Source organism: Neospora caninum, chromosome XI (assembly GCF_000208865.1).
Source record: "Neospora caninum Liverpool complete genome, chromosome XI".
Taxonomy (NCBI): Eukaryota; Apicomplexa; class Conoidasida; order Eucoccidiorida; family Sarcocystidae; genus Neospora; species Neospora caninum.
This window is the reverse complement of record NC_018397.1, coordinates 2,910,384-2,930,541: the sequence shown is the minus strand read 5'-3', so window position 1 is coordinate 2,930,541 and position 20,158 is coordinate 2,910,384. Positions and strand designations below refer to the sequence as shown.

The following is a 20,158-nucleotide window of genomic DNA, read 5'->3' as shown; positions in this document are numbered from 1 at the left end:
ACTGTTTTTCAGACGTCCGTTCTCTCCCTTTCGTCCAGACGCCCCTTGTTCGTTTTTCACCCGTCATTTTCCCGTAGTTCTTCTCCCTCTTAAGGGTCACGAGCCGCCTGCGGCTCTCCCCACACCTCGTTTTCCTTGTCGTTTTCAACCGAACCAGTTTTGTTTCCGTCCATTTCTTGTCGTCTCGCCACCGTATCTTACCCTCTTTTTTCTGTCGTCCCTTTTGCTCCAGGTCTATTTGTCCCATTCTTCCGTCTTTCTCCCTTGTCCGCCACAAGTCTTCCGTTCGCGTCCCTGCGCTGCGCCGCGTTTCTCTGGTGTATTCCTGCACACTGCCCCCATTTTGTCCTGTTTGCCCCCGCCCCGCCGCCGCGTTTGCTCTCTTCCGTAGAGAGACAAGAGCGTTCAAACCCCAATTTTGTTCCCGTCATGGAGGCAAGAGACGGCGTGGCGTCGTCCCAAGCGGGGGCGGCCGGCGCGGCAGTTCCGAAGGCCGACTTGGGAGACTGCAGATTTTATGAGGAGCGTTTTCCCGATGTCGAAGATTTAGTTATGGTAAAGGTCAACCGCATTGCCGACCTCGGCGCCTACGTCAGCCTTCTCGAGTACAACAACATGGAAGGCATGATTCTCATGAGTGAACTGAGCAAGCGTCGATTTCGCAGTGTCAACAAATTGATTCGCGTCGGACGTCATGAGGTCGTCATGGTGCTTCGCGTGGACCCCAAGAAGGGATATATCGATTTGAGCAAGAGGCGGTAAGGAGAAGGAGGAAGGATTCGAAATTATCAAACTGCTTTTCACGCTGGCAAACTAGACAGAAGGACACAGCAGAGTATCCACACAGTGCCTGGAGGGGAAACGAAAATGTGGTGTCGATCTCCCGGTGTTCGACTGATATCCGACGGGAGAGAGACTCCCTTTTCCCCTTTGTGGCGTATATCCGTATTTAAATGGAGAGGTCCATATGAATAGGGGAAGCCTCGCTTTACATGCGCATGTGTATGGGCGCTCCGGGATATGTCGCCAGGCAGTATTTCCTACGTGCCGTTTATCGTTTTAGTTGGCATCCTTTGCAAGAGCTGAACATTCACAATGAGCAGAATCAGTTCACGAATCGTTCCAGCCAGACGGGAGGCAGACACTACAGATTTGTCGCGAACTCCTTCGAGGAATGGTTTGAGTGCACCTCTAGAAATGAAGTCCCAGAGTTTTCAGTTGCGTTATTGATGTTTCTTTTTAATGAACGTGTAGATACCTGTAGATATATATATCTGCGTATATCTATATATTGGTTACTAGGCAGAACATGCTAAGTCGCCCCCGCAGTTTATACAGTATATAGGATAGTATTCTCGCTTGAACTTCGGTCGCGTGGCGCACCCGAATCTGTTCGCAAAACTGGAAGTCTCTCTTTGATGTGGTGCCTATTTGGGTACCGTCCGTGTGTGTCACCAGAACGTACCTTTTCCATGTCAAAGTTTCGTTTCGTGAGTGCGAAAAAAGCTGCCAGTATGCGGCTTCATTCTGTGCGCGCATGTTTGTGCGTGGCGTCTCCGCAGCGTTAGCCCCGAGGATATCGTGAAATGTGAAGAGAAATTTAGCAAGTCAAAGAAGGTCCACCAGACAGTTCGCCACGCTGCGCAGAAACACGGCATGAAGGTCGACGATTTGAATCGCTCCGTTATTTGGCCTCTGTACCGGAAATACGGACATGCTCTCGACGCCTTGAAGGTGAGCAAAGAAAAGGCACTTCGTGTTGTGCACGGGATAAACAGAAGGCGAGGACGGGAACTCTGAAGAAAACGCAATCAGGATGACCTCAAAACACGCTAGCACAATTTCGTCTTGTTATATCGGCTGTTTTGTGTCTTGGCCTATACGTAAACCAAGGACTCTCCCCTCCGTGTTTCCTCACTGCCTTTGATTCGCATGCCTGCGCGCTTGCTCGCGGGGTGTACATACACCTCGCGGCGGCTGTGCTGCTGCGTCCGTAGGTTGAGAGGGTCAATGAGGGGACATATTGATCAGGAGGGGCGTTGCCTCTCCTCACGCTTCTTCGTTTTTCTCAAAATGGAGAGCGCTGCAATGGATCGAATGTCTGGCGACTCGGCAAGCGACCGAAAAGTCGCGTTGTGCTCGGAGCCGCCCTGAACGGTCTGTACACACTCATTCTCGATTTCGTTGGCGGCGGGTCTCGTAACTCTGGTCACTATCTCGGCTTTCCTCAGAGTTTCTCTGTGCCGCTTTCCTGTGAGTTGCTTCGTTGCGTCTCCTTCTCGTTTCCCGGCGGCACAGCGGCTCTTTTTGCCACGCGATGCGCGAGATGTTCCCGTCCTTTCCCCTGTTTATTAGGCGCTCTTGGAACGCGTTTGGACATATCCTCAGCCAAGAGTTTGCGCCCCTCTTTTTCGTGTCTCGACAATCGAGATGTCTGTACACTTCGTGACGAGGCCGTCTTGGTGAGCTGCTTCGCATGCCGCCACGTTTCTGTGGCGCAGGGCGCCGCGATTGCTGACTGGTGTCGTTTTTGTTTCTAAGCGTTGGAGAACTGGACAAAAAAAAACGGCCGAGAGACTTTTCGTGTTTGCGGTTCTTAGGAAGCGGCGATGCGCCCCGATGAAGTCTTCGCGGGTCTGGAAGTCGATGAGGAAGTGCGGAAATCGCTCATTCAAGACATCCAACTTCGCCTGGCTCCTCAGGTTCTGAAGCTGCGGTAAGATGAGGAGAGGCACAGGGGCGTACATATTTGTATGTAAACGCACGCATGTGGGGGAGGCAGCGATTGGAAGAGGTCGGTGATTGTTCGCTTGTGGTGGATCCGCGGTGCGCCTGTGAAACGTGCAGACGTCTACTGGGGCAAACGACATGGACGGGCATTGCTGAGATGTGTCTGGGTCTCGATACGTTTCCAGTCCTGCGTGATGAGAGTGTGACTTGGAGGACGCCCGCGTTTTTGCCTGACGAAATTCCGGGCGTGTTTGCCGTGTCACTTTATCCTCAGAGCACGCGTCGACGTGTGGTGCTTCGGCAAGGAGGGAATCGACGCTGTCAAGGCAGCGCTTCAAGCTGGGCAGGAAGTGGGGGACTCCGAGGTGAGCAAGCGGAAGCTTTGTCGTTCGCAGCCGTCAGTTTGCTGATGAGAGGAGGACGGATCTGCGTTGTTGTTCGTCTTCTCGCTCGTGCTTGCGGGTTGAGGGGTATCGCCCTTGTTTCTCGTACTTGCCTGCGATGCACAGCCCGCCTTCCCGTGTGATTTAGACGGCCTTTTGTTGTGGAAGCACGGTCACGTTGTGGGTGGATGCATGCTACGGCGCTATGCTATTTCTTTGCCCTGACTTCCAGGTTACCATCAACATCAAACTCATTGCTCCGCCCCAGTATGTCGTAGTCACCTCGTGCTATGACAAGGATCTAGGCATGAGAAAGATCGAGGAGGTAGGTTTTCCTTCGCTCGCGTTTCTGCGTCAGACGGAACACAGGCCATGTGCTTCGTTCATGCCCAAGTGTGAGACGCCGTCTCGTATCTTGACGATGTGCGTGATTTTGATGTGTTTATCACATTAAAAAAGGGGCATGTGTACGTGCCAATCTCATAAAAACGTGTGAACATACATTGCGTCCCCGTATATAGCAGACGTGTAACTGTATTTTTCTTCAACATGCATGTGGAGATCTATCTTCTTATGTGATTTGCATTGAATGATGCGAGACCTTTCTGCACACTGAACGACCGCCTGCTTTTCTTTGTATTCAGGCAATGAAAGCAATCAGCGATAAAATCAAGAGCTTCAGTGGAGGAGACTTCAAGCAACAAGGCGAGGTACGACCCCAGATGTGTACTCATACATGGTTTCGCAAACAGTAAAGGCGTGCGCATATGTTTAAATGCAAGTTGACGTAGTTACATACCTATTTTTTTCTTTGCTTGCAAGCTCGTCTTCACCGTCGCAACTCCGCGTAGTTTTTTAGGGCGTTCCTCACTGGCGATGAGCTTGGCGTGGAAGGGGTTTTGTGACGCCTCGAGGCAACGCCTGCGTCGTCGTCTCCATCCAGTCCACTGGGGGCGGTAGGCCTGTCAGGTCGCCTGTGTGACTGAAAAGGAATGGATTTTTGTGTGTGCGTTTTTTTTTGCAGATTGTTGTTATGGGCGGCGACGAGGAGAGACGGTTGGAGGAACTGCTGGAGGAGGTGAGTGAATCAAAATTCAAATCCGTGAACTCCAAAGTGGTTTGGGAAGTCTAATGAACACCTTCGTGTCTGAATTGTTTCTAGGCCGCAAACGTTTCCTTTATATCCTCTCGGGACGGTTTTTCCCCGTGACGTTCCCTCGTTTGACCCTCCACGTGTGTCACCCATTCATCTTTAGAACGCTCCGCTTCACACAGGCCTAAATCGATCAAAATAACACGCGTACGTATGTGTATGTACTGTGTGTGTGTGTGCATCTTTGATTTCCTGTTCTTTTCAATCCAGGCTGGCGAGGACGACAGCAGCGACGACGAAGAGGAGGAAGAAGACGAGGGTATGGGCCGTGTGGAAGGCGACATTCCCGAAGACGAAGTCGAAGATGATGAAGACGAAGCCGAAGACAACGAAGACGCAAAGGCGTGAAACCGGGAAAGGATGAAACCGTCAAGTCTCCTTTTGCGTTCTTTTTTCGAGGAAAGGAGAAGACCGGAAAGGAGCTGCCGAAAGGGGGAACACGACCGGCTGAACTCTGATCCCTCAGCGAGACAGAGAAGCAGAAAAAGTGATACATCACCTGGTAGGAGAACATGGTGTGCCCGGAGGGCCACCACTGTGGAGGCGTCCTCAAAATGTGGGCAGCAGAAGACAGAGGCGCTTGGACAGAAGATTCCAAACCTCTCGCGTCTTGTACAGAGTTTCAGCGACTCTCTCGGCCGAACAAATGTGGAGGGTGAAGAAACGTGTGGAGCCAGAGTGAGAGCGGGAGAGAAATCACTTGGGGCGTTCTGCGTCTCTCGTCTTTTTTACGGGAGTCCTGTTTGCACACTTTCGAAGGAAATGGGAACGGCGACGAAGACCCAGCGAGAACCGGAGAGGCGTACTTGAAGCGGGGGAGATATGGAGTGCAGGCCGTTCCGGACAGCGGTTTACTCTTTTTGTTTCGCATAAAAATCCTCTGTTGTGTGCATGCATTTGAAGACATTGAGATCTGGGGCAGCCATCACATGAGGGTGTCTCTGCTGCGCATGTATCGTTTTTTCCATGCTTTCTTGTCTCTGTAGAGTTTTTTTAAGTCCCGGTTCTCTTTTCTCTGCCGTCCTCTCTCGAGAACGCCCTCTGGCACTGCGCCTTTCCCTCTCGTTTGCGGCTTCTCGTGGCGATCTGCGCGATTTGTCATCCGTCGCCACTCGTGCGGCAGAGAGGGCCTTGAGTCGCGAGAGTGTCTCCCTGCCTGTTCTCGTTCGCGCCGGGCAGTGGTGGCGCTGCCAATCGAAGCTGTCGGCGCCCTCTGGTGACGCGTCCGATGCGAAGCTTCATTGAAACATCCGTACACACACATATATATACTTCAGTGTGTATATATAGGGATGTATATGTACCTCTTTTTTATGCGTCGACCTCTGTTTATACACGTGCTGTTACATGGACATGCCTCTAAAATCTTCATTTCTCGCACGCGTCCCGTTGGAGGGAGACCGATTCTCGGGGCGGCTGTCCCCACCGGCCGCCTCCGCGGCGATGTGCTCAGAGGAAGCTCAGAACTTGACGCTTTACCGTCACACACACACACACACACATGCGGCCGCGCTGCTCCCAACCTCGCAGTCGAGCGTGTTTTCCGAGAAACGAGGTCCAACGCGTTGCATGCGTGTCTTTACGCCGCAGCTAGCTGCACACCTAGCCCCCTTTCCAGCTCGTCGCTTCCCACGAAAGACAGGCACACAGTTGACTGAGAGCGTTGCGGCGATCGGAACTCTGTGGCTATCGGGGGGGGGGGGGGCGACAGTCGAGGTGACCTACGATATGGAATTGTCGTTCTGTAAGTCTTGTATCAAGGTCTGGAAACACATTTATGCGACTCAAGAGCCCGCCTAAACACAGGGTGTGGACCCAGACCTCGCCACACAATGCGGACATTTATGTCTGTATCTTCCCTGTAGAGGATACAGGCAAATCGCTCTCTTCAAAGCTGCGTGAAGAGGCACGTGCAGACACTGACTAGAAGAAACCCGACAAAAAGGGGACGCTTTGTGCCCGTGCCACTCAAACGCAGGACAGACTGTCTCCTTCGGAGCTCAGTTTTGTACACCTTTCCTCTTGCATGTACTCGCGTCTTCAGCACAGAACCGAAGGTTCGAGAGGCACGGGAAAGGACACTGCGGAAATGTGCATTCTGTGAGGAACGCAAGGTGAGAGCCGTGGATCCCCGAGTAGCGTCCCCATTCCCGGAGGAAACAGACAAGGACGGCGTCCGCCCCAGACATCGGAAATGCAAGTATTTGTAGACACTGGTACCAAGTGGAGGTATCTCCGCCTACGCAAAATATATGTAGCTCTCTACAGCGAGCGAGAGGCCGATCTGCGCATGTGCAGCAACGTGAGGAGACCTTTCTCTGTACACGCACATGATATGAGCACACTGTCCGCAGCCCTACAGCTGCGTACACTAGTTACATGTATGGCTGTCGCTGAAGAAGCAGAGATTCGAGAAGCACTTTTGTTGCTCTTCTCTGCCCGGGTTCACGTTCCGAAAAGGGTGTCGCGGGTTTTCGCGCATGTATCTCTCTCAGAGCCCCTCGAATCTCGTCCAGCTCCGGCGCTGGAAGGGCTAACGGAGGCAGCATGGGTTGCACTCTCCTTTTTTCTTTTCCATCACGCGTGTTTCCGTCCCCAGGATTCGCGTTCGACTCTTCGGCTTTTCCTGAATTCCTGGCGAGCATCTGTTCATCTGCTTGCTGGCGTCTCTCTTGTTTCGGCTCACCGAAGCTGCGTGTGTCCCCTTCCTCGACGCTTTCACCGTGCTCACCGGTGCGTTCGGCTTCTGCGTCTTGGACTTTTTTGTCGGTGTCTCTCTCTTCGTTTCTGTCTTCGGATGCACTCCTCTGCACCGCTGTCTCTGTCTCTGTGCCGCCTTCTCCCTCAGATGTTCCCTTCTCACTTCCCTCTTCCTCGTCGAGTTCAAGGAACGGAGGTAAATCTTCGTAGCTGTCGACTCGCTGCAAGCCGAGGCTGAGAGAGCCTGGCAGGCCTGGCCAGTCTTGTTTCTGGTCTTCGAAGGCGGAAAGATCACCCCTGTCAGTAAAGGCCTCTTCAATCTCTCTCCTCTGGTCTTCTGACTGGCGTAAATCGCATTCCAAAGCCCTCATCAGATCGCGCTCCTGATCGTCCTCCGTTCTCTGGTCGCCCGGCTCGTCGGGAGAGGCTCCACTGTCTGCGTCTGCATGCGCGGGCGCCGCGGCTTCTTTTTGTCGAACCTGGAGTGCGTGTACCCCTTCTTCTTTCTGCCGCCTGCTTTCACCCTCTATGTCTGGCTCCTTCGTCTCCGCTTCTTCCTCTCTTTCTTCCGGCGATTCTCCCGTTCCGTGTCGCCCTCCGCGTTCGCCTTTCTCTCCGGCAGTGCCTGCTGAAGGCACAGACATCCCCGTGGACCAGAGTGCACAAGACTCAGGGCCGGAACAAGAGGCGCAGCAGGAAGAACAGCAGCAAGAAGACGACCTGCCCCCAGGTGTCTCCAAAGACGCCTCCGAAGCGCGACAAGGTAGAGGGACAGCATCACTCTCTGTCTGTGGCGTCCCCTGCGCATCGGACGGCTTCTCGTGCATCCCGGTAGAGGTGCGGCACGGGAACGAAGCGGAGGAAGAGGAAGGAAACGCAGAGGGAGCAGGCTGGTCGCACAGCGTTGAGGCAGAAGGCATGCCATCAAGCGCCGGTGGAGTATCGTGAAAGGGCTGCGATGCGAGCGGGAAAGAGAGATCGGCCTCGTGTGGTCCTTCGGCATCGGCGGGAAAGGCAGCATTTCCTAGTGGAGACAAGAGAGAACCGGGACGGGCAGAACAAGGCGACGTTTCTCCGGGGGGCTCTGGCGAGAGACTCTGTGGTGTGGAGGCATCCACAGACGGAGACACGTGACCCCAAGATGCTTTCTCCGACGCCTGTGCCGGTGGAAAAGCGGGAGAAAAGCTCGCCTGGCTGGTCGGATCCAGACGTGTCGACTGTTCACACAAATACAGACCTGAGTCCGCTGCTCTGTAGGTCCCTTTGAGTTCTGTCCCGGGATCTTTGAGGAAGAAGGAACGCGAAACCGGTGGAGAGGCACAGGAAGGTAACGAAGAAGACCGTCTTTCTGGACGACACTCGCCATGGCGTGGGGGCGTCGTAAGGATATGCGTGACAAGGTTTCGCAACGGCTCAGTATCTGCATCTGTGAGGAGTTGGAACTTGTGGGCGAAAAAGAGAAAAAACTTGAAGCAGCGATTCACGTGTGCGAGGACATCATACGTGTAGAGCAAATCCAAGTGGTAGTGGTAAATGTGAGCGTAGCACCGGAAGACGCGGCGACACATGCGGCGAGAAATCTCTTTAAAACGTCTTTCTTCTCCATTGTGGTTTGCTGCTCGTTCGCACTCGCCGGAAAACTGGACGCCTCTCGAAGGCCAGCAACTGCCTCCTTGCCTCGCATTTGTCTCTCGTGCGGTGTCTCGGTCCACAGGTCCCCCGCGGGTCCACCCCGGGAAGAGACGACCGTCGATTTCCCCAACTGTCTCGCTGCGCTTTCCCTTCGCATCTACCCCACTCCCTCCCGCGGTTCGGGACTGCTCTTCGCCTGCCTCCAGAACGCCAGTCGCAGTTCCCGCCGGGGTCTCTGGCGTTGCTCCGGAGCGCGGGTGCGCTGGATGTGAAACGGAGTGCGCAGGAGGTTTTCGATTCTCCGCGGCAAGTGCAGTGGCGAGTTCAGAAGGAAGGATCGAAAACCCACGGGGTCGAGCAGCCGCCTGCGGGGGACGCCTCAGCAACTCCCCGTAGTGCACCTGAGCTACACACCAAGCCAGAACTGTCTCCATGTACTCTCTCGCAGGCTGGATGCGCAGAGGACGAGAAGAACGGGGCCTGACCGGGAATTCGGAAGTGAAAAGGTTCGTGTGCGAGGGGTTTCCCCCTGTTCCGTGCTCCACCGGAAATGGGCGCCGCGGCTGACCTAGAACGTTGCGCTCTTCTGCATTCGGATACACGGCGAGTGTGATGTGACCCTCGGCATCTGTAGCTTTCTGTAGCCGCCTCTCAGGTGACGCGTTCCACCGCGTAGGCAGGCCTCGGTCACTGCTTCTGTGGGAAGGAGTGAGAGCTGAAGAGAGATCCTCCTCGAGGCGCCTCGTGTGCCTTCCCTCCTGTTCTCTCTGTTTCTCCACACGCTTCTTTCTCTCTGCGTCGTTAGTCTTACTGCCTGGTCTACGCCAGCGGCCAGACTCTCCGAGCCGATAGTCGTTGCCACGTGTAAGGAAGAAACCTGCGTCCAAGTGTGTGTCTCGGAAGGTCGGTTTCAACAACTCAAAACGCGACACTTTTCTTGTGACCAATCCGCCCTCTAGCGAGGGCGGGAAGTCGGAGACGAGACACTGCGTGGCGCTCCCGAGGAGACTTTGTGGGCCTGGCCGGCGGGCCAAGCGGCTGGGTCGCTGTTCACGCCAGGGGTCACCGGGAAGAGGGGTCTGCGAAGGCGAGGCAGATTTGAGAACCAAGAAAAAGATAGACCCCGCGGCCATAACTGGGCAAGTACAGGCGTCCCAGACGCAGGACAGCAGCAACTGAAGGTCAGCTACGCACCTGGCTAGCTGACTCGCTATCCACTCGTTCTCATCTACCAGCAGAGGCGCCGCCACTTCTACGCTCAGGTGGCGGTTGCGGAGAGTCGCCTCCAAAACGCGACGGGTGATTTCCAGACAAGAAGGAGGCAAGCGCAGAGACTCCGGAAGAAACGAGGGCGTCGACGGAGGAAGGCGGGAAGAAGGACGAAGAGAGGATGAAGCAGAAAGGACAGCAGCAGGGGGGCATACAGCATCACACATGAGAGAGAGTCGACTTCCTCGTGGACGGCTCGTAGGCGAAGAAGCATGCCTTCCTGGCGCCTGTATCGAACAGGAACTTGCGGGGTCTAGTGAATTCCCCTCCTGGCGAGACTCCGGTATGTTTCCTTTAGAAGGGGAAGGAGACAGAGAAAGCCTGCACGGAGAGCCACGCGCCTCTGCACAGGGGCGAATGCGGGTCTGAGGGGAGTACGACACACATGGATCACGATCGTCCGAACGGATAGGGTTTGCTCCTGCCAGAGGCGGCTTCTCCTGCTCCCCCTTGTCCGTTGGCAGTTGCGCAGCGGAGAAGAGAGGAGGCGAGACAGACGACGAAGAAGACAGAGCGTTTTGCGAAGCAAAGTCAGCGGACCAGGAAGCACTCTCAAGAGGGACCGCGCTTCCATCGGGTTCCGACAATCCTGTGAATGAGGAAGGATTCGAAAGACAAGACGAACGGTGGAGGGTCGAGAGCGGGGTGGATGAGGAGTTTGCAGGGGAGTCTCCGGCCGGGGAAGAAGATGACGCTTGGAAAGGAGAAGAAAACGCAGACGCAAAAGACTTGCTTCTGTCTTCTTCAGGTCCACCAACGAGGCTCGCGCTGGAGATGCGGAAGTGTTCTGTTCGTTCAGCCCCGTTTTCGTCCTGGTGTGACTTGTGCTCTGCTGGCCAAAAACCTACGTCCGGAGACAGTTGACACGGCGCAGGCACAGGAGCGCAGTACAGTGAAGACGCAGGGGAACCAGGAGAATGGGTCGGCACTAAACCCACAGGACCATTTCGACGAAGACGGGGTTGAGACACCGACGAGTAGAGTGGCATCGATTTCCTCCTTGAACCGCGACGTTCTCGAGGAAGGCTCAGTGCCTCGGAAAGACACATGACTGGAGACATTTCATCGTTCTTGTTTTTTCCCGGGGCGTGTCCAACGAGACTCTCCCTTCCTTGGAACATGCTGTTCGTTCTTGAAAATGCCTTTCCGTTTCCTCCTCTCCTTCGGGGAACTGTCTCACTTACCAGCAGCCCCACCGTATCCTTACGTGTGTGGGCGCTCCCAAAGAAAAATCCATTTGTACCTGGATTTCTATTTGAAGGAACTACGGCTCTTGTCCTCGCTGAAAGACCAGACGGCGGGGGCGATTCTGAATCCCGAACTAGCAAACGAGCTGCAGGAAATCTGTAAGCACGTGCTGGCGTTGCAATAAGGGGGGACACGGCATTCGGAGTCGCGGCGGGTCTTCCTAGATGCTGTGAGTGACGTGAGGTGCACTCAGCGAGTTCCGCTGGTGTCGTTTGCGCCCCCGCGCGTACTCGTCGTGGACAGGAGGAATCATCCATTTTTACTACGTCAGAAAAAGCCAAGTGAAGAACGAGAGGGAAGACCGCCCCGTTGACGGACCGATACATCGAGACGCAACGAAACGGCGTGCTGATTAGTGGACACAGAGCGGCGAAGGCAAGCGATGCCCTACATCACTCTACCAAGAAACGAGAAACTTGTTCGTTTCACACCTTCATGCGCTCTTGCCACTGATAGAACACTCTCATGGGAGAAACTGAACAAGAAACGCAGGTGGGTAGTTATTTGACAAAACAACGTAGCTTGCCTCTTTCTTCAATATGGGTATGTTCGCTGTTCTTGCACATCACTTCATTCACGATTCAGCTGCGCAGAAGCTGCTGGGATTTCAGCTTTTCTAATAGAAACAACGGTAAAGACGTACACCAACTGGTCATGGCGTGGGCGTGGGTGACCTTGCAACTCACAAAGGCCACACGGAAAACAAGCGGAAAGCCTGAAGACACGTGAGTTGCCCCTTGTTTTACATGATACGGAAGACGGGGAATCAGCGTCACGGACAAAGGAAACCGCCCCGGAATCCCTGTCGTGGATGGCAACAGAAAATATAAGAACGTTTTCGTTTCTCTGAAACCAGAACGCCAGTGTACGCCTTTGATCATCAGAATCAGGTGTGAGCAACGTTGCCAAAAACAAAACACGCACAGCATTGCTGTTAGCGGGAAGTTCTGGGGAGGGTGCTTTCGAACTCCAGCGTCTGCGCCGGCAAACGTGGTGCCACAAAACTTCGCGTTGTCCTTAACTCAGAGAGGAAGAGATGGATATTTCAGTTTCTTAGGAACCAACAGCTAAAACGACAAGGTTGCTTGCACAGTCGGTACGACAACATAGACCAATAGAGCTGACATACACGATCGGGAATGATGCTCTGTTAGAAGCCCAGTGATCAGCAGTGTTTCGCTTTGAGAAGGGATGTAGTTGTGCAGGACGTGTTTGGCAAACCGTAGTAACGGTAGTTGCGGGTCTACATAATTGCGGATGTATTTAATAGCTGACTTCCCACTCTCATTAGTAGGACAAATACGAGGAAGGGAGCAGGAATTTCGTGTAGCTCTGTTCCTTTGTGGTGAGCCAAATTGCTTGCTGATCTCGTGTTGTCCTTTTGTCACGTATAATCTACCCTTTCGTCTTTCACCCCGTTGATAGAACAATTCGCCAGGCACAAACCAAGCTTTACAAGTGTAGAATCACGCGGGCCCTGTTCTTTACGCGGAAGTTGAGTGGATGGCGGGACTGAACATTTCCTTGCGGGTCCGCTGCCGGATGTCTGGTCTTCTGAGAGGTGGCCGAGACTATGTAACTGCCTTCCAGTTCAGAGCAAACGGGAAACGGTCCGGGACACGGTTAGACGCAGCTGGTAGACGGAGTTCACATCTGACTCTTCGTCTCAAACAGATATACGTATTGTTCGTCACACTCGAGTGCATCATTATTTTCTGGTGACCATGACAGAGGCTTCCATTCGCGATTGGTCCGCTCTGCGGTGATGAATTTCGAAAACGAATGGCCCTAAGGTACCTACGAAATTCAGGGAGAGTTTTCTGCTTGGCTTCTTTATCCCTCACGGCGAAATGACGCTACAACAAAAACTGCACCGGAGTCGCGTTAGCGCAGTTACGTTCTACCGCCTTTCCGGGTCGATGGTTTGAGGGGAAAGGTCTGCGTAAGATCATCAGCTTTAGTGCCTCGGCTTCTAATCTGAGTGTCGACAGTTTTTCAATGTGCGATAGTGCTTTCGGGATCAGACACTCGGCGGCTTCGTTTGCAATTCTGGTGGGCAGATGCCGGTGGAGAGTGCGTCATATGAACCTAACTGTGTTTTCGAGGGATGAATGTGTTAGGAAAAGTTATTAACTACTCGTGCTTGCCTGTTGTCTCCCTGTCTCATCTTTATTTCCGCTCCACACATGGACACTCGGTGACATATACTTGTGGCCGCATGAAGCATGCGCATTGATTTTCGGGAACTGAATCTTTGGTTGCTCTTAAAGTGTTTCTCGAAGAGAATGCGCGCCCTGATAACCTTTCAAACTTTCCTGCGTTATGGATTCGTACGGTGCTTCACTTCATCGGTACACGCTGTCTGAAAGAAATCAATGTGTTTTTGGTCATGTATCGCAGAAAGAATCGACACTTACTACTGCCGAAACGCGCACCAGAGAATTGCAAATTCCCCAGATAACGTGGGCGCTTGTAGGCTCTTGCTTCTTGAGTTGAGATACAGATTGAATCCTTCTTATTGATAGCGTTTCATGATCACAGCCGGACGCTGCTGGACACGAAAAGAACTCACGCGCTCCGAATTACCACCACAAACACCTACCCGCGCTCGGACATGAATATCCGTCATCCCCCCCTAATTCGGGAGTGAAATGCAAGTGTCCGTATAGAAATTCTGTTCAAAGAATAGACAATAGATTGGTGCCTTTCCTCGAGAGGCCTGGTGTTTTTTCGTTTAGGTGTGAGTTCCACACCTTGGCAATGAGGTGTGCAGTGAGTCACTTACTGCGTGAATAGTAGACTAAACCGACAGAATGCGGTAAAAAGCTTTCATATAGAATGAGGCGGAAAAAAATACAATAGAGGACCTGTCCAAATGCCCCTCTCTCGTGAGATCCCAGGAACAGGTCGCTTCATCGCAACCGCTGCTACGAACCACGGGTGCCAATATATAACACGATATGAACGAGGTTCACCTCAAGGAAACTCACTCCTCAATCGTTGACCTGAACAGAACTCAAACGACACACCGAGCCCCCTGAACGGCGTAGTCATTGTGTCTGTTCGTGAAACGGCTTTCTTCCGTGCTTTTCTCCTGTTCACACTGCCCCATAATCTGCGGGGCCGCTCACCCCGGAAGCGTTGAAGTGTTATTCACTACGTCGCCCATCGGAGCCAGCGTCGAAGGGCCTCGTAAGATAATTTTTCGGGTTTGTCTGCCATCGGTTTGCTGTCGAAGGGTTCTATGGACGGTCAACTGACGCGTCTCACTAATCGTTGGACGTTCTGTGGCGCTTTACTCCTTGCCACTTCCGTAGTTTGAAATCGTCAACCTTAAGCATGCGTGTGCCAACACATCAGTGGCGGGCGCCGACAGTTGCCCATGCTTCAAAGAAACGTAATCAAAACCGGAGCAGAGAAACGGAAAACAGGACTCCTTATCATAATGCGATCGCAGATTGTTTGGCTCGAGTCTTCCAGCCCAAGACATATCCTTCACTTTTCGAATAAAGCTTGGGTGCTTGAGATACCAAGGCCTTCGGTGACGCAAACACCCCCGGTTGCCTACGGGAGTGTGTAGCCCATGGAATGTAATCGACAGTGTCGTCATGAGGGAGGCATATTCCCACCCCCCCCCCCCCCCCAAAGCAAGGAGTTCTTGCAGCAGATGTGTATCAGAATCCGATCAGAAGCTGTTTTATTTTCATGGTCGTCCCCTTAAGGCACGGTACATAACGACGCAAGCACATCGACAACCGTTGTGAATACATATATGTGTCTTCAAATATGAGGTACTCAACTATTACATGCTGATACAGGCAAATGCAAAAACACACATGTAAAAAATATGTGCCGCTGGATACAAACGACATCCCCGCTAAAACGGACCACTTTTTTCTTAGATGCCTAGGTTGTCTACAGCAGACAAGAAAGAAGCGGGATGCGAAAAGAGAAAGCTTTCTCTCCAAGCGTTGACGTGACGCAGATACTGGGTCCCCGAGTCTTGTGCAGGGTGCCTAAGGTGTGCACGTTAGCAGCGCTAGGTTCACTTTTGGAGGAAGGTATCAACCACAAACTGCAACGCCAACTAACGGCAACCGTTACCGGCTATCTACAGAGAGATACGAAACATCCATGAAAACGCACGTGGATATACAGACAGACGCATACACTCGTGGATGCGCCTACATGCAAAACAATTGTTTATTGGAACATCGTGCAGAGGTGCCATTCTTGCTGCGTCACAATCTGTGTGTTTGGTCATCAGCATTATGCGGCTGGCCTCCAGTGATTCAAGATGATAATCAGTAGATCTACAAGGTATTTGTTTCTCTACAAGGGAGTTTGTCCCCCGTTACGGGGTCCACAAATCTTCCCCTAGACGTGCGACGGCACCGTGTACAACAGACGCAATTGTCGGTTTCTCTCTTTTCCCTGTATTCCTCCAAAAGATGAATGCAAACCGTCGCTCATATGTCGTCTAACCCTCGGCGTTCCACCGCCCGTTTTTTCAACCAGCTCTGCAACCTTCCCGCGAGCATTCTAAACGCAGTGTATGTACATCGCGCGCGATGGCAGGTTCGATCGGTGTTGAACCGCGAGATCCTGTTTCTCCGCTTACGGCGGCGGCAAACACATTGCCCGCCTGGTGCTTGCCACAGCTAGATCGGGTTCGTTCTCTCCTGCAGAAAGGCAGGCCTCGGCGAGAACGGAGCAGAGAACACATGCTGCTCTATGACCGCACGCCTACAATCTGGAGGAGTCAGCCCATGTCTCGTCGCTATGTGGAACTGCCCCCGTCAGCTGGTAAAGATCCCATAGAGACCTACTCGACAGCTGCTCGTGAGACGCACGACCCAGAAGGGAAGCCCCGCGCCATGCAACAACTCAAGGGAAGCTCGGGTGTACACACCAACGACTGCCGGGGAAACCAAGGGTTCGCCGCGAGGGAGGGAAGTCGCCGGAAGCCAGAAAGAGAGCCCAGCGAGAAATGCGATAGTATTTCACTGCTCCCCCTCCGTTACCACCATCTGCACGAGCATCCCGCCGGATTCACTGGGACAGTGGGGACGGGCTGGGGGCACGAGACCCGGTTCGGGCCAAAAAACCCCCTCCCCGTTGCGTCACAGCCGCTGTGGAGGCGATTCAAAGAGCGACACGAGAAATGGCGAGGTCTGCCAGATTCGGGGATCTTCCGAAAGGGCTCGGGATATGGAAAGGGATCTGAGAAGGGGGCACACCACCGGGAAAAAGCGACAGACGCCTGCTTCTTTCCGCCGCGCTTTTCGTTCGCTGATTTCTTTCCACAAACTGAAGACGCGACGTCCTCCGCACTGAGCAGCAGCAGCCCGAGCATCGCATTGTCAGAGGAGAGTGAACTAGAAAGAAAGACGAGAGGCAGTGTGAAAAGAGAGAGTTCACGAAAGAAGAGCAAGATACGGAACCTTCTTGGCGGCTCAGGAGGCCGCGGAAGACGGCGAAACAGCAGGGAGTCTTCGCCGTTACGGGCAAAAAGGAGTAAAAACGATTCTCGACGAAGAAGGCGGAAAGGAAACGGCAAGTCGCCCCACTACCTACAGCCCCTTCGAACGGGAGAAACGCCTGCACCCAGCCCTCTAACACGCGCAGCCATCCTCCTGGGCAACCCCGCGGCTCTTCTTCGTACGCCGTCTTCTCCCACGTTTTTCACTCTGGCTCCTCGGCAAAAAGAAGGGAAGAAAGAAGCGCAGTGTGCTAAGCGGCCTTCTGCTTCGTCATTTTTTTCCCCAGACCCTGAAGCCAGGCCGGAAAAAATGAAAACACGAGACATCGCACTGAAGAACTCGACATCAGGGGAGGGGCTGCGGAGCATGAGAAGGCACAAGAAGGAGAAGAAAACGCAAGACGAACGACATGCGCAAACTCAAGGGACACTCACCCCGGAGGTTGGGAAGAGTGTGAAGAAGAGGGATGTGGACAAGAAAGACAAAGAGAAGCACTCGAAAACGGGAGGCGCCCGAGGGTCAAAGGCGCTCAAAGAAGCCTCGGAGGGAGGCCGGCCTTCTCCGTCGCCTACGCGCCGTTCACTGAGCAGCTGTCGAGCCACTCAGCGCTTCCCGGCACACGAGCGAGCGCCGACAAAGGCAGAAAGAGCGAAATCCAAAGAGCCGAAAGGCGATAACCAAGCTCCCCAGACGAACGCATGTTCCCCGCCAGGGAGATCCGACAACGGCGACAGAGAACCGCCACGACTCAAACCGTCACCATCTGTTTCTTTCTCTGCTTTCTCATTTTCGTCCCCTTCGAATCCGCGCCCTGCGGGGACACCACGCGAGAAGGGCGAAGACGAAAACACCGCGTCGCAGGCGACGCCTCCCCAGCCTGCAGAAAACGGCGGTGGAGAGCACGCACGGATGAAAACGAAGGAGACAAGAGAGGGAGAAGAGGACGAGTCGACAAAGCGACAGGGAGCCAAGGATGTGGCAGACGAAGAAACACCAAAGCGGCCGGGAAAGAGAAGAACTTCTTCAGAAAAGACAAAGAGAGGGTCGGAGCAGCTGAAGGTGCCTGGCTCCGGCGAGAGGGCATGGATGCGGGAAGAGAAGGAATGCAGCTCTCCGCTCTATCCTGGTGCTTCTTCCCCTCCTCAAACGCGTTGTTATCCTTCTCGCTTGCACCACGCAGGGCGGGCGTCTTCTCGCCTTTTGTCTTCTCCCCGTCTCTCTCCACCTTCGTCCGCTGCTCCCGCTTTCGAGGGCTCCTGCGCTTCGCTTCTTCCGCGGCCGTCTTCGTTCGTCGGAACTTCAACTGGCGCCACGCAGACAGCCGAGGCGCGAGCGGCGGCGTCTCCCGCCGCTCGAGATCGGCGGGTGTCTGTAGGCCGCCGAAGAAGCGGCGAAAAAGAGCGAGACGAAAGACGAGTGGACAAGAGACACGGCGGAAAACAGGAGAGATCGCATGCGCCTCGCGGACGGACTGGAAGGCCGAGTCAACCGCCAGTGGAAACGGCGAGAGAAACTGAGCGACAGAGACGCGCCGAAACGGTCGGCAGGCCCCACCCTGGCGACGCACCACGGAGCGAGGGACCGCGCGCCCACGAAGACGCACAAGAGAGCAAAAGGAGGCTGGAGACAGGAGAACGCGCGAGAGAAGAAAACAGTAAATCGGACGAAAATCAAAAGAGGAAACGCCTCCGAGAGAAGGTGGAAGAAACACGCAGCCTAGACAGAGGCGCCACCTCCGCGTCCCATATTCTTTCTTCGACCGGCAATCACCCTGACACAACAGGGGAGGTGCTGGAGAGAAAAAGAAACACAAACGCACCCGCCGAGGCTCCGCACGCACACGTTCCTCAGGACCGTTTGTCGAGTTTTTCTTGTTCTCCCTCCTCTGCCTGTGCACGCCAAGACAAGAAAGACGCAGCAGACTCCTGTGGCCAACCGAGTGACGAAAGGAACTGCGCCACGGACAGAAACGAGCGCGCTGACCACGCCTCTTCAACGGCCGGGTCTGAGGCCGCACAGTTGGATCCCACACGCACTTTTGTTCCCTCAGAAAAAAACTCCGTTGTCGAGCGTTCCGAACGCCTCTCACACGTGTCTGCCTCTCCCTGTCACTCGCCAAGGCGGCAAGGGGCTCAGTCCGCTTCCGCCAGCGGCAGCCGTTCGGGTGTCCTTCCTTCGGTGCGCAGCGCATGTGGCTATTGCGGAACAGCCTCACATCGACTTCAGCCACGACCTTCCTGCGCTTCCTCTCCTGCTTCGGCTGCGTCTGCCTCTCGGTCGTTTGGCGTGGGCCCTGTGGGGCAGAAGGCATCGCACCACGCATCGGTTTCCTTGCGTCAGAGAGATTCCACATGCAGACCGCGGGTCTCGCGCATGTCGCCTAAGGCCCTGGTTGCGACGGCAGGACCGAAACGTGTCTCCTGCAGCTCCGAGTCTGCTTTAGCGTCTTGTCCACGCTCCAAGTCTTGCTCCTCATCTTGTGCACCCGGTTCGCGCTCGACCGTGCCTCTACCTTCTTCGCTGCCTGCCGGCAGTGCGTCCTGTTTTCCTCCCGTGAAACATCCACTCCCGGAAGGCCTCGAAGAGACAGCCGGTGCGGGCTTTGCCCCTCTCGCGCAACGAAAAGGTTCGTCGCCCTCTCGAAGTTCTTCTTCGTGTTCCACGGCATGTTCCCCCTCTTCCTACGGACCCTCGTGTGCTTCCTCCAAAGTGTTTTCTGGCAGTTCCCGTCTTCCGTCTTTCGGAGGCGAGCGCGCGACGCATACCTCTGGGGCCGAACGCGTTTCCGGCTTACATACACTGGACAGGGCTGTGAGGAAGCGTTGGAAACCACCGGTCGCTGGGGGACCGCCGAGGGCGCGTCCTGTGGGGCCAGCAGGCGCGGAGGAAGAGACATTCAAAGGACACAGAGAGGACGAATTTGAGGGTGCATGCTTTGGCCAGTCCGAAGTTGGGGAGGAGCTGAGACAGACACACACACAGGAAGATGGACGAGGAGCTGAAGAGCGAGAGCGATACGGCAAAGCAGAGAGACGGGTTGGAAGCGAGAGTCAGCGCCACAGGGTTCTTCCGTCCCAACCTTCATCAGATCCAGTAAAGGAACAAGAACAGCTGATTCGGGAATTGCTCGCGGAGGCCCAACAAAGTCTCCTTCTCGTGTGGGAGCTTTGTGGGTTGTGGAAGCAACAACCGCCCTCGCCTCCCCTTTGCCCACAAACACCGGTCGGCCGTAACACGGCATGCCCCGATGGTGTGGATACACCCCAAATTGGCGTCTCGGGCCGTCCGGCTGGGCACTGCGAGGAGGGCTCTCCAGTGTCTAGACGCCTCAGCACACCCTACACTCGAGAGGTCGGCCGACACCTAGACAGGAGAGAAAAGGGAAACAACGATCTCCCCAAGAGGGCCGAGAAAACTGGACACGTAACAGTTCCACGAGGGCGGAATGAAAAGAATGGCGATGGTGAGACACACAGTCATCAAGATGGGAAACGTTCTCCACAGCCGCCTCGCCTACTTGCAAACGCCCTGCAGAGCCCAGAAGAGGCCGCAAACGCGCG

At 54.4% G+C, this 20,158-nt stretch overlaps 2 protein-coding genes across 2 annotated transcripts; one reads left to right on the top strand and one right to left on the bottom strand.

Moving 5' to 3' along the window:
- Positions 1–429: 429 nt before the first annotated feature.
- Positions 430–4,614, top strand: NCLIV_056550 (Translation initiation factor 2 subunit alpha (AeIF-2a), related; the record flags this gene model as incomplete). Its single annotated transcript, XM_003885210.1, has 8 exons — positions 430–758; positions 1,563–1,734; positions 2,601–2,716; positions 3,005–3,095; positions 3,346–3,438; positions 3,758–3,823; positions 4,138–4,191; positions 4,477–4,614. The coding sequence occupies 8 exons, from the start codon at positions 430–432 to the stop codon at positions 4,612–4,614; spliced, it is 1,059 nt and encodes a 352-aa protein (XP_003885259.1).
- A 2,027-nt stretch (positions 4,615–6,641) lies between these two features.
- Positions 6,642–11,372, bottom strand: NCLIV_056540 (conserved hypothetical protein; the record flags this gene model as incomplete). Its single annotated transcript, XM_003885209.1, has 1 exon — positions 6,642–11,372. One exon carries the CDS (start codon positions 11,370–11,372, stop codon positions 6,642–6,644), a length of 4,731 nt encoding a protein of 1,576 aa, XP_003885258.1.
- Between the last annotated feature and the right edge of the window lie 8,786 nt (positions 11,373–20,158).